General features: G+C 48.8%; 1 protein-coding gene across 1 annotated transcript in view; it reads right to left on the bottom strand.

Annotated features, from left to right (window-relative positions):
• VASH2 (vasohibin 2) overlaps positions 1-14,633 on the bottom strand; it is a 34,190-nt gene that overhangs the window by 5,575 nt on the left and 13,982 nt on the right. The window contains exons 4-6 of the mRNA XM_054629772.2: positions 11,998-12,072; positions 3,351-3,732; positions 1,346-1,461 (exon numbers count right to left, since the gene is read on the bottom strand). Coding sequence (XP_054485747.2) covers positions 1,346-1,461; positions 3,351-3,732; positions 11,998-12,072 — 573 coding nt within the window. The remainder of the gene's footprint in view (positions 1-1,345; positions 1,462-3,350; positions 3,733-11,997; positions 12,073-14,633) is intronic.

Raw genomic sequence — 14,633 nt, 5'->3', positions numbered from 1 at the left:
CTCAGAGATCCACCAATATGGAGAAGAGAATACCCCATTTCTCCTCTTGTATTTCTCGCCTTACATCAACTGCTGCACATGCTGGGATGTGTGATTCAGCTCATCCCTGACCTGGGGATGCCATTCCCCCTTCAGGGCTCACAGCTCATCACACTGTGTCTGGGTCCTGCATCTTCTGTCAGGGTGACCCAGGGTTTATTTTAGAGTTACGTATCATTTGCTCTTGATACAGAGCAACAGAACAAAACCACTGAGCAGGTAACAGGTGCTGAAGCCACTGCAAGGCCACCTGTACCCTCCCTGTCTTTCTGTCCTGGAAAAGCAAAGCTGCCAAGGAGAGATCAGTCACTGCAGAGCAGCCACATGCCCAGCAGCTTTTTCAGGAAACCACCTCAACTGGAGAGTCTCCAAGCCCAGTGACACTCATTCCTCTCCAGAAATACTTGATCCACTCCAGCAACTCAGAAGCACTATCAGAAACTCAAAAATGAAACTGTTCCCCAAGAGAATCTAGGAGGTGAAGAAGCCTGAAGCAGCTGAGCCCATCACAAATATAATTATCTATGCACTAAACAAGGAGCTCTCAGTGACGAAGCCCAAAGTACAGCATCGTGGATTGCGTGCGAATGAGCATGTAAAAATAAAAGCCTGCTGTGAAATCATCTGCTGCTAACGTATCTTGAAGTTATCTTTAGAAGGTTAGTCTAATGTCTTTGTTAGGTGCTTTAAAATAAATAAATAAGTGCTGAGACAGTAGTCTGGGAGCCTATTTAAAAAGCAATGATCATAAATATGTGACTAATCTGGGTTACGTATAGGCTTTCACAGTTGTCAGCTTCCTGGCATGGAGCACTACAGCTAGAACTCAGCTCTTCCACATCTAAGGTAGGGGAGTCTGAATTGCCAATGGCTGTAAAAGGCCTGTGGATCTGGAAGCACAGTTTTATCCATTTAGAGGTATTGCATCCATCCTTCCCCACACAGCTGAAGAACAACTCCTGGCTACGACACACATGGAAAGCAGCCTGGGGTTTTTTTAGGCTGATTAAAATCAAAGAATTCAATTCAAGTGATGTTGTCACTTTGGAAAGACAAGTTTACACTTCCCCTGTCTCTGTAAGCTGCACAGTGCAAGGACCCAGCACAAAGGGGCCATCAGGCAGCAGGAAGCACTGGAAGCAATGCCAGGACATCAGCAGTGCCAGCAGCTTCTGGAGCCCCTCTGCTACCAAAGGCACCTGGTGCAGTTTTCCTGTATGTGTCAGTGAGCACAGAAGTTGTGTACAGCAAAGTAACAGCAGCAGCCTCCCCTGTGCCCAGCAGGGATGGTGGCAGGGATACTCACGATTTGTCCCTCCTGCAGGCCCGTCTCTGAGGGCTGCCCTGCCTCCGGCGCGGCGACAGCGACTTACCCCGGGGCCTCTCCTTCATCGGAGAATGGGCACTTGAGGGCTTCAGAATCTGTGAGAGATGGGGGAGGGAAGGAAGTGGCCTTCAATAAAGGCAATGATTCACTGCAAATAAAAATTTAAAATAAAGGGCCTCATACAGTAGCAGGGATGACACACAAAGAGCCTTCAGTCCCTTGGGGCTTATTCAAACCCTGCCCAGGTTAAGAGGAACTCAAAGCTGTTATCATGTGATAGCTGTTCAGGGGCCCCCTGCAAGAATTAGTTGGTGTCACCAGTTCAGTTCCCAGCTGAATACTGTCTCATCCATGGCTTTCTTCAGAGCTGGCAACGGCAAGAGATAAGAAAAATGGCTTTGAGCCTCAGCTGAAAGAAACTCAGGCAGCCAATCACCCTCTCAGCTTTTCTCTCAGCGAACAGAGGTGACCATCTCAGGCTGGCAGCTGAACTCTGACAGTGAGGCTTTTCAGGAGGTCTCCAACTTGCCCCCATCCTCCAGGCCCTCCAACATCAGAGGGCCATCAGCATTACACTCACACTCTGGACAGATTTAAAGACCTGATCCTCCAAACCCAGCCCACTCACAATGGAAGCCCTCTGAATTCTGTAGTAACTCGAGGGTAAGATCAGATGGAGGGCCTTCAGCCTCAAGGGTTCAGGGCTGTGGTCCTGGCCCTTGAGGCACTCACCAGGACAGACCCAGTGTCACAGCTCAGTGCACACAGAGAGCTGGGCCCTCTATCAAAAGCAAGTAGAAAATTCAGTCAGTCACCCACCCATGTAGACTTCTTCAACTCAAGCCTGTTTGCTCTCTGGACAGTATTAAAAGCACATGAATAGAGAAGGACAAAAAACCCAAACTTACATTTGGGTAAGGAGTTTTGAGGTCACATCAGTAATCAAGCCCATATGCTTAAGCATGGTACAAGGTGGCCCTCAAAACTCCTTGGCAGGACAGGAGAGATGACAGCAGAACATCGATGCCACTGGCAGGGCTCACCCAAGGTCAGGGCACGGGGCAGGTGCCTCAGCCAAAAAGGCACGTGGCTGCCACGTAGGAGCCGTCCTTTAGCAGGGAAGGGGAGAGAACCCAGAATAACTTGGACACCATGCCACATAGCTCTGCACAAGAGCCAGAGCCATACTTAGCAACACACCTGCTCTGCTCTTGCTGCTGGCAGCCAGCTGGACAGGCACCAAATCTGCTTCCACCACGACCACAAAGAGCTCCTGGCCCATGCCAGGCTCAGAGGCACGGTCAGGGACACCCCTCATGCCCAAGGGCAGCCAAACCCTGCAGGCCCCTGGCAGCCTGCCTTGTCTCCCCGTTGTTTCCCAATGAGCTCTTCAGTCCAACCAGCCAGCAGGGAAGTCTGTCAGGGAGTCGCTTTACTCGCCTGTCCCACATAACCTACTCTGTGATATAGCTGAGAGTAGTAGACATCAGCCCCCTGGCATGTCCTGCAAGTGTTATAGGTAAAAGAACCCAGCCCCAATTCAACACACATTGAACACCATTTATAAGAGGCAACCACTGACACAGATGTCCCACGGCACCTCCTGCAGCTCAGGTGGAAAACACAGACCCTCCCCTACTTGCAACCGGGCCACTCTTCCCAGCAGTTCCAGTCCCAGCCATACTGATACTTCCCAATCACCTTCTTCTGGAGTCATTGAGGAAAGCAAACTGGACAACAGTTACCTAATAGCCAGGGACAAGTATGGGTTTGAGTGTTTCCCAGGCTAAAGGGGAGATCCTTCAACTAAATAGCTGTAAGGGCTTGAAAGCACACAAAAAAGAGAGATGCAAGCACCCCCTCAGCACACCTGATACCTGCATGATCTCAGGCTGACACACAGCAAGGGACAGGGGGACAAGGATGCAGGATGGGACAAGGCACAGCTGCCTCCTGAGCCCAACACCCAGGTGCACGGACCTACCTTCATCCTCATATCCCTGGCAAACTTCTCCAGCTCCTTCCTGACGTCTGTGCGCATCATCTTGGAGACGTTGAGGACCAGCTGTTTCCACTCGATGGGCTGGAAGCTGTGCGGCTCGTGCGGCACGTACAACCCGATTTTCACTTTTTTCACTGAATGCAAGTACTTTTTATAGGAGTCTTCGAATTCGAAGATGAGGTCGCTCAGAGTCCGGTACGTGAGAGGTTTGTCCATCAGATCCGATCGCCTGCTCATGCCCAGCGAGCCGTAGCGGCCGTTGCAGTAAATCCCAAGCACCACGTGATGGAAATAGTTCCCTGAGAAGTGGGTTTTAAAGCTGATGGGGAATCGTTCCACGGAGGGCTGCCCGTTTGTTAAGTAGCTGGGGTGCACTGCATCAAGGCAACAACGGTGCTGGGAGAGCAGCAGCTACAGTTACACCTGAGGGACATCTTCAGCAGGTTTGGGGTTTCTAACTGCCAGGGCAAAGGGTCTTCCTGTAAACACAAACTTATTCTCACTGTGTGAGAATTCATTCATTCATCTCACATTCATCTCTGTGCCCAGATACAGCCAATGCTGCCAAAGCCCATTTCACTGCTTGGAAAATAAATGACTCTTAATCACACTTAGGGAAAAGATAAAAACCACAACACTGTTCAGGTTAGCACACCCAAAGAGAGACCACCCTCCCTAGATCTGTGGAAGCTCCCCATTTGATACATACATCAAACTCCCACGCTTCCGAAAGGAAAAGTGTTTACCTCCCTTTTTTGAGGGTTTGATACAACTTAGCTTACTGAGCCTCATTTTCTCACGTCTTCAAATAGTACCAAGAAATTTGGATTTATTCCTTGCTAATATGACAGTCTGCCTTTCCTCCTGTAAACTGGCCTTCGACAGTGCACTCCTCATACAGAGTGTTTCAGCACGTTACCCTTGTAACACATTGCTGAGAAGAACCAAAGGAAAGGTCCAAGATGAATAACTAATTAGATAAGCACAGAGGCATGGTCAGAAACAATGCTGTTAAAAAGCAAACCCTGTCCCTGGAATCACTGACTGGCCATTTCAAAGGCCCCACGTGCAGAGGCCAGGACCAAGCTCTGTGCCAGTGCAGTGTGTGATCTCAGAGGGGAGCTACGTGCAGGTCACCTCCCAAGGAGGCTGCTGGCCCGTGCCAGGGAGAGGACAGCCTGAGAATCCCTCACAGGCAGCTTTGCGTCAGCACCTACGTCGCACGCAGCTCCCTGCTGCTAATCCTGGGACAGCTGAAACTCAGCCTGGCTCCACGTGCTGGCACCTGGCCCCTGAGACAGCAGGTGCCCTTCCCCTCCACAGCTGAGGCCCCCACCCACGCCTGGGGGATGGAGGAGGGATGACCAGAAAAGGCTGTAGCAAAACGCTCCAGCCTGGGCTTACTCCAGCCAGAGGCACCTGCTGGAACCTCGGAACCATCCCTTGAGGCAGCTGGTCATGGTGCTGCCACTACAAAACACACCAGCCCAAAGGGCAGCACTGCCAGGATAGTGTCAGGGCATCCTGACAGATGGAGGAGTGGGCTCAGTTCCACTGAAGCTGCAGGAACCTGCTTTGTCCAGGATTCTGCTCTTGGCATTGCCAGCATCGCCTCTTCTCCATACCTCATGCCCAAAAAGGAGGTATTTAACAGCAGTGAAACAAGAGCCACCACACAGCTGAGAGATCCTGGGATGTTATTGTGACCAGCCTTCCTCCCCTGCCTGCATAGCACGGCTGCCAGACAGCTGCTGGGAAACTGAGAGCACAAAAAAGCCTTTGTATCAAGACTGTAAAACAAAATTTGGACTCTGTTCTGGGTTCTGCCCAGCTTGACACGCCACCACCTCACCACCAGTGTGACTCCCTGGATGCTGAGCCCTGCCTGCACCCCATATTTCACCTCTTCGTTCTATAGGGTTGCATGAAAAGCATCCAGTGGCTTTCATCTCTCTCTAAACCACTTTCTCAGGGGGATATTTCACCCAATGTTTGTTGAATTTCACAAATTCAAACTTTTGGATTCTGGGTAAATGCAGAAATCAACTAATAAGAGATCCATGAACTGCCCAGAATCTGAAGTCAAGAGCAAGGAGTTTCACAAACAAACAAACAAAAAACAGGCAAGAAAAACACATTGACTCAGAACTTTTGGAACAGCCACAGGGAAGCTTTTCAGTTCCATGTCAAACATGCTTAGCTGTATTCAGTGCTAGATGTGATCAGCTTTAGCAGCCTGGAGAAAACGTGTTAGAGGGTAAAGGAACAGACAACACTGTGGGCTCAGCTCACGCTGCACTTCACTGGCTGTATGACCATGAGTCTGGAGACTATGCACAGCAGAGCACAGACCTCCCTGCCACACACATCTGTCACCCAGCCAAGGCCACCCACCTCCTGCCCCACTGCCACCAAACACAGACCCCCTCCAGCATCAAAGCCCACCCCAACATCACCTACACAGAACAGAAACAGCTCTATTTGCCTTAGATGGTCTCACTGGATCACTGCTGCCTTAGGACTAGCTTCTCCAAGAAAAATATCTTCACCCCACCATCAGTAGATGATTTATAATTAAAGATTATAAATACACTGCAAGGGTAGAATGGGGCCCAGCAACATTATGTCAACTGGAAAACTCAGCACACACTCACCTCATTTAAAAGGTCACCTTACTTCAGGCCTTAAAAGGTGCATCCTGTGTACATCAAAGTCATGTTACAATAATTTGTGTCCTACAGACCGATTCCTGCAAAAGCCCATTGTATTTATCATTCTGTGTAAGTGAAAAAGCACTACCTTTTATTAACACCTAGGAAGCTTTCAAACATCACCACTATTTTTCCCCCTCATTATGAAAGGGTTTTCACTCTGCTCCCCAAGTGCCTTTCTGTTAAGTCCACACAAAGCTTTGGTGGCCACCTGCCACACATACACACTTCTGCCACAAGGGCTCAGAGAAGTTGCAATTTAATCTCATTAAATACTTAGTAGGAGTAAAAGAATCTTTTGAGGGCAGAAATTACCCACCATCAAACAACCCAGCAACAACTGCTGTGGAAATTAACCTTTAGGTACTGGTTGCTTCTGCTGAGGGACTGGTTAATGAGAGTCCCCACCCGAGATGAAATACACAGCAAATGGGCTGCAAAGGCACGTCAGATCTTCCCCTCTGTCCCTGCATCATTATTACAGCTTTCCTTTCTGCTCTGCCCAAGGAGAGCTGTATTGTGGCAAACAAAAGGCAAGCACACAGCAATGCTGCAGCTGTAATCACACTTCTGAGCTGGGACTGTGACTGCAGCATGGAGAGTCAGGGAGTGAATTACATGTCACAATAGAGAAGCAGAGCAGAGCAGGAGAGGGCAAAAGCAGCTGCAGCAAAGCTCAGCGGCCTCCTAATCCTGGGTCTTCTTCACAATCAAGATGATGGAGCCAGGCTCTTCTCAGTGGTGCCAACCAACAGGACAAGAGGCAACAGGGCAGAAACTGAAGCACAAGAAGCTCACAGGTCAGGCACAAGAGAGTCCTAGAGAATTGTAACATCAGCCCAGAGACGAGTCACTAAAGGGGTTCTTTAGCAGGGCTCCATCCTCAGCCCAGGTCTCTTCAACATCTTCATTATAACATGGACACAGAACTCAAAGGAAGTTTGGGGACGGCACCAAACTGAGAAGAGCTGTTGACTCCTTCAAGGGCAGAGAGGTGCTGCAGAGAGACCTCAACAAATTGGAGAGATGGGCAACCACCAACCACAAAAGGTTTAACAAGAGAAGTGCTGGAATCTATACCTGAAAAGGGGCAGTGCTTCATGCCTCAAGAGCCCAGCAAGGGTGTTTTAGCTGAAGTCTGGTCAAGACGAGCACAGAAAACTACAGGGTGTCTGGCTTCCCCCTTGAGCCACTCCCAAGGGCTGGGGCCATGAGCAAGTGCCACTGAGCAGCAGTGATCTGGAGGGATGGCAGCAGGCTGGGGAGCAAGGAAGCTGCTCTAGTTCTTAGCAATGCTGAAGCTGCTAGCACAGAGCAGCATGTGGAGCAGGAGGAAAATAAATCTCAAAACCATAAATAAGGCTTCAGTAAAACCAGAAGAGTTGGTTTTCCAAGCAACTGCTGAGAGGGCCCCCAACCACCAGCAATAAACACTTAGAGAGGTTTCCAGCTGGAGTCAGATAGCATTTCCCATGGGCTTGGGATTGCTTACAGTGAGGCAGAGTGCTACTGAGCCCACAGCTGGATGTTGTCTACAGAGGGCCTACAGTTCCCCCTGGCATCTCCAGGGTCCATGTAGGCAAGGCTCAAGCAGCTGGTTCAGCTTCCCAAAGCAGGACTGCCAGGGTGACATCCCTTAGTCTGAGAAACCTACTCTCCAGTGCCTGGCTACAGTAAGAGGTGGGACTATCTAAAGATTAGACCATGACAATGTAAGCAATTAAAAGCTCTCTCCTAGCTCTTCACAGCCACCCAGGGACTGTAGACATTCAGCACCATCTTCCTCTCCCATATTTCAGTTAGCAAGTGGGTCAAGCTGTAGACAAGCATGCAGGAGGCAAAGAGGAGCACTAAACAGATATCAATATCCTGCAATGACTGCAGTAAACTCTCTCCCTTACTGAAAACCCTCACTTCCAGCCCAGGGATGTACCTGCTGGCCTGGAGGAGATGGATGGACCCATGCCTCCAGTGGTGATAAACACCATCGACGGATTGCATCCACAGAAGGAACACTGCAGAAGCTACTGAATAATTTCTCACTCCTGAGACACTTTTTCTCTTCCTTGTTTAATGATATTATTGGCCAGGGGCTCTAATACCCTGTGTGGGTCCAAGCGTTACCTCACATGAACTGGAAGAAGGATGCTGAAGGCAATGGGAGTGATTTCTGTGATTTATGCTCAGCCAATGTGGATGTGCTCTGCAAGACTCCCCGAGGAGGGATGCAGTGTGCAGCTTCCCTCTCCCCCTCTGATATTTTGCTCTCCACGTTTTAATAAAGTGAATGCAGTGCAGATAAAATTCCCTTGGCACTTTCTGGTTTACTATTCCCTTTCATGAGCTCAAATCAATTGGATCTTTGCTCAGAAAGAGTGGGCTGAACGCACCATTACTCAGCTGATTTACAACTGAACTGAGCAATGCCCTGGGGAAGACAGCAGAAGAAATGCTTCTGGTTAGGCTCTGACAAGCAGATCATGTAAGCAGAGATAGGAAGCCAGTTCAGACAGCTACACAGAGAAAAAGAGCTGTGCAGACTGCTGCAAAATAACACTGGAAGATCTGCTTGAGCTTTTGGTCATCTCAGAGCAGCTGCTTCCTTGGTGTGTACAGACAGGGTACCTCAGTGCCCTATAAAAACGTTCCAAGATCAAGTGCATAGGCAATTATGCAAAACTTAATTCTGCACCAAGAGGGATTATAGAAGCATTTTATAAGAAGTCACACAGTAAAAGGCAATTTTTAAAAAAAGCCAGCGAGCAGCTCAACTGAAGCGACATCTCGCTAAGCCGCTCTGCGCCAGGCGGCCTTTGAAGGAAGGCTCACACCGAGGGTCGCTGGAGTGGGCTGAGCTTTTGCAGTATCCAGGCAACACTCAGGGCCTGCCAGCACACAAATTACAGCAGGACCTTATTTCCAGACACATGGAATGGAACCAGAGGTTCACACACACACAGGGCTGCTCAGCTGAGGCCTGGGAACTCAGGAGAGGGTAAGCTTCGTTTCTGAGGCCTCTCAGCTTCTCAGGAGAAAAAATCCTAGCAAAAGGATCTTTCATAAAATATGTCTGTGACATGTCATGCCAAAGATGCCTCCCAAAACCCCTCATGCTGCACGTGCATCACAGCATTGTGAGGTTCCATACTGGCACAGGCTCTGTACCAGCCACTTCCCAGACAAATTCAGGTGGCCCATCCACTCACCTCTGCTACACTCTTTGTGTAGCCACTCCTCAAGCAAAATACCTGGGGTTTATAGTGCGTGAATCTTGTAAACCTAAATGCTTCTGTTACTGCACCACCAGCCACCAGACAGTCCCTGCTCTCAGACAGACTTCCAAGACTGGATGCACAAGTCCTAGAAAGACAAGCCTGTCCCACACACTCCCTTGGCTAAACCTTCTAATTAAAAAAAAAAAAAAAAAAGTTTGCCCTAAGTTTGGGTTTTTTTAAATTAGCATCTAGATACAGAAAAATTCATACACATCTTAACTCTGAAGAAACTTCAAATGACAATAAATAGTATAAAACAAAGCTTTCAACTATTTTTCTTCCTTCACTTCTCAAAAACACCCAAAAAACAACCCCAAAACCACCAAACTGAACCCACAAGTCAGGTGTTTGAGGCAAGTAAAAAAAACAGCAACAACACTTTCAGGTTATCATGCTTATCCATAGGCCACTAATCACCCTTTGCTCCTGTGATATGAGGAATAATCAGTTCACTGCTAGAAATACAGATTGCAAGCCACACTGACCCTGCAGAGCAGCATCAACTCCACCTGGGCATTATTTCCCCCATTCCAATAGTTTGGGACACAACCCTGCCACAAGGGCAAACATAACAGATCCACTGACATCACTTCAAGGGAAATCAGTTAATATAAAATTTTGGGGCTTCAGGAAAGCTTCAATACTGTTACTCCCAGTATTCTCCTGGACAAAATATCCAGCATACAGCTAGAGAAATACAGAACTCAATGGGTAAGCAACAGGCTCACAGGTCAGACACCAAGGCTTACAGCAAATGGGGTCACACCAGGCTGGCAGCCACTCACTAGTGGGCTTCCACAGGGCTCCCTTTTAAGGCCAGGTCAACATCTCCACAAATTACTTGGATGCAAGACTTAAAGGTATGCTTAGTAAGTTTGCTGATGACACAAAATTGGGAAGAGCTGCTGACTCCCTCAAGGGCAGAGAGGCCCTGCAGACCTTGACAAGTTGGAAAGCTGGGTGATCACCAATGAAGTTTAACAAGGGAAGTGCCAGATTCTGCATCTGGGACAGGGCACACCCAGTTGTGTGGACAGACTGGGGAATGAGAGGCTGGAGGACAGCACCACAGAGAGGGAACGTGAGTCAGCAGTGCCCTGGCAGCCAGGAGGGCCAACCATGTCCTGGGGGGCATCAGGCACAGCATTGCCAGCCAGGCAAGGGAGGGGATTGTCCCACTCTGCTCTGCTCTGGGGCAGCCTCACCTCCAGTGCTGGGGGCAGTTCTGGGTGCCACAACATAAAAAGGATATAAATCTATTAGAGAGCATCCCAAAGAGGGCAGTGAAGATAGTCCTTGAGGGGAAGCCATACAAGGAGTGGCTGAGGTCACCTGGCTTGCTCAGCTTGGAAGAGACTGAGGGGAGACCTCACTGCAGTCTACAATTTCCTCCTGAGGGGAAGAGCAGGGGCAGGCACTGATCTCTGCTCTGTGGTGCCAGTGACAGGGCCCAAGGGAATGGCCTGAAGCTGTGTCAGGGGAGGTTTAGGTTGGATATTAAGGAAGGGTTCTTCACCCAGAGGATGGCTGGGCACTGGAACAGGCTCCCCAGGGAAGTGGTCACAGCACCAGGCAGCCTGACAGAGTTCAAAAAGCTTTTGGACAACACAGGGCCTGAACCTCCATGGTTTTTGTGGGTCCCTTCCAACTCAGGATATTCTATAATTCTGTGATTTCTCCTTCTGTAAGGGCTTTGAAGGGGGTTTGAGTTTCTTGTTGACATCAAGCCCCTAGGACCCAAATCCCTCCAGCTCATGCAGAGCCTGTCAGCATTCCCAGGGGAAACCCTGTCAGCCAGAGCCACCTCTCAGACTGCAATCGAGGCCTATCCCTGGCACACATTGCTCAGCCCATCCCCTTCCCACCCCCAGCAGCCGTGGATTCTCACAGGCACGACCTGCCAGGCTCTGCCAGCTCCCTGTCCCACAGGAGGGGGCAGCAGCAGCCAGCAAAACACTGCAGAGACACCCCAGGAGATGGTTTGCTTCCGGGCTTATTTTTAGTTGGGATTTGTTTTAAGTGAAACTTGATCATTTCTGACAAGATGTGTCTGGCAACCTGTTCCTGCAGCCCTGCCTTGCCCTCCTCCAGTGTTTGAGGATGGTGCAGGTTGATTTATCAGTGACAGCACCAGTGGGTGGAGAAGCAATCAGTGTCTAAATGACTGAAGAGTGAGTGGGAAGCCAGCATTATGTCAAGGGGAAGCTCCAGTGTTTAACTGCAACACACACATGTTTCTGCACAAAGCACAGCTGCAGGTTCAGAGACAAAAGCTAAACATCAGACAAACACAGATCAGAACCCACCTCCTCAGCTGTTACCAAGCTCCAACAACAACCGAGAAATGCTAACAAAAAGTAAACAAGGATTGTGCAGAAAGGGACTTATTTGGGCACTTTGGGTCAGATCCTGACATTATGCAGATTACCAGGGCAGGAGGCAAAGTCTGCATGGCCAATTTACAACAACAACAACTCCCACCTACAATCTCAGGCAACTCAGCAGCTCAGTGATGAATACCAGGGCAGCTCCCCAAGCTGCTGGCACTCACCTTTGGCTGCAGCCCTCTCAAACACCATCTGTGAGGGGCAATGTATTCAACAGAGCTGCAGTGCAAAAAGGCACAGGCACGTGAAAGGATACATCCCCAGGATAACTGCTTCAAGGCATTTGATAGGTAAGGACTCCCTGGTCATTTCTCTTGCTGTCTCCATTAACCTAGAACAGAAACAAAACAGTTTTCAGTCCTTCCAGCTAGAGCAATTGACAGGAATCAAAAGGTCCTCTCATACACCAAGAGCCAGGCACCTCCAGCTCTTATCTCAGCAAGAGCTGGGGAACTTGATTCTCCCCTTCAGTGACTCGTCAGAGTCCTGTTAACTTCTGGAGGATGACTGGGAGGGAAAAAGAGAGAAACAAAAAGACTTGAAGGTGAATGGGAGGAATGCAGTCCTCTCTGCATCCGGCAGCAACTCCCTGAGCATCACCTCAGACTGTAACACAAAGCCCACTGAACTGCACGAGCTGGCAGTCATGGAAATCCCAGAGCAGGACTGAGTTCAGCTTATTTTCAAAATAATCCTGGCTGTCCTCTGCAGGAAAAACAAACAAACAAACCAACCAGGAGAGAGAGGATGGTTACATGCCCCCCTAAGAGCTACAAATGCCTCCATAATCCCATAGCTACGACTGCAGACCAGAATTTATTGCCTTTTTATGAAAGCCTGCACTGCAGAGAGCTCTACCAACACAGACACTTCACATCCCTGTACACTGAGTTATTGTCTTGCTGCTGCCCCACATCTCCTGTGGACAGGGAAAGTGGCAAAATTCACAAAATTTCCTGCAGGAGTGCAGGAAACTATGCATGCCCAGGATTTTGCAAGTTCCCAAAGTTTAGGTACAATCTAGACAACATCTCTGGAGTACAATTATTTGACAGGGACAGCACTGTGACAAGCAACCTCAGGTCAGCTGAGAAAGCTGCTGTGCCAGACTGACACTGCACTATTAACCTAGTAGGTAACCCATCCCCTTCCACAAACAGATCCTGAAATCCTGGACAGGTTGAAAAAAAACCAAAAAAAAAAAAGGAAAACCCTAAAAAAGGCCAGAAGAATCATATCCAATGCCACACCAAAAAACTGCCCCCCCAGAAAAGCACAGCTGAAAACTCAGCCAGAGGATAACTTTTCTTTTGCAGTCTTCTCTATCCATATCCTTTCTCTGGGAAGAGCTTTGTAAACAGATCCCTACTCTAAGGAAATACAAGATTAAATGACAAAAATATTTGTATTAGAGAAGATTATGAAAATATGCATCTGAAACCATCAGTCTGTTCCCCCCACTTTCTGATTCACCCACCTCATGCATTTTAAACCTTGTGTTGAATGCAAGTGACAACAGAGTTTCCACTGCTATTACAGCCTGTCACAGCCATTTCATGTCCCATTTATCCAAGTTAGAAATTATCTTTTCATTTGTAAACAACCACCCTTACACTCTGCCTGCAGTTCAGAAGACTAATTAGAGTTTGCCTGCCTCCTCCACACTCACAATCAGGCACAGAAACCCAGAGAACTGCTGGAAGCACAGAGCAACCCTGGGGAGGGCACACAATGGGGCTCCTTCATTGCCCACAGAGGCTCCCACTGGTCACTGCAAAGCCTGTCTCAGATTTGTTATGTGCAGATGAGGCATGGGAGGTATCCATAAACAAGATAAGCCACTGGATTTCCTATCTTCTAACTACACGGGAGTTACAAAAAAAAAAATTATGAATGTGCATCATGAGGAAAAATGTCAAGTTGTAAAACCATTTACCTGCAAGCCATTTGGTGTGACCTCTACCTGGTTCACAGAGTCTGAGGGGCAGGGCCAGCATCTCCTCCTCAGGGACACCCAGCAGCCTGCACCCAGATCCAGGAGCTGCAGTGGGACCTGGCAGCTGAGAGACACCAATGGAGCAGGACAGTGAGGAGGGTCTGTGAGAGGGGAGCACTGCTCAGGAGGCACCACCAGCTGTCAGCAAAGCAGCAGCCACCTGCACTTCTGGGCAGGCTGTGCCCTCACACACAGCCCTCCCGGACTCCTGGGAGCACTCTGCAAACAGTTTGCTTTCTCTCTGCATTTCCAGCACAGACCTCAGGCTTTATGTGCATGACCCAGTTCAAAAGCCACTGAAGAGTTTTTCCTTCCACTTTTAACAAGCTTAAGTCAAAGCATGGCCTTGAACCCTGTGTTTGTATTGGAAGCAGAGCCCTGGAGAATCCCCAAGCCGCCGCTCTGCCCAAGGTAGCACAGGCCAAATCTAAATCACTCCCCACAGATTATTTTTCGGTCTGCTTTCAACTGGCTTCTCAAAAGCCTGGGAACCCACCAGTTAATCTATCCTATACTTAACCTTGCATCTAAGAAGGTCCCCTAATGTTTAAACTAAATCCTTCCCTTTTTGCAAATCAAATCAGGAGCTGTTTCTCTCCACAGTGGGCATGGAGACCATTCATCATCTCTCCTCTTGCTACAGACATTTGTATATGCAAAAGACTGTAATCTACCTTCTCCTCTGTAAAAATAAGAAAGCAGACACCAATTTTTATTTAATTCCTCCCTCACTCCCCCTGAGGTTATGATTTTAGGACAATGTTTGTTTCTTTCAATCTTGGAATCCCTTCAACCAACTCACTTCTCACAGTCCTTTGGATAAGCCCACAACAGTACAAACAGACCAATTTCCTTCTGAATCCATCTTTCAGTGCATATTTGCAACCAAGCCAGCA

The sequence above is a fragment of the Agelaius phoeniceus genome, chromosome 3 (assembly GCF_051311805.1).
Source record: "Agelaius phoeniceus isolate bAgePho1 chromosome 3, bAgePho1.hap1, whole genome shotgun sequence".
Taxonomy (NCBI): Eukaryota; Metazoa; Chordata; class Aves; order Passeriformes; family Icteridae; genus Agelaius; species Agelaius phoeniceus.
Note: the sequence above shows the minus strand (reverse complement) of the source record. Positions and strands in the feature narration are given on the sequence as shown.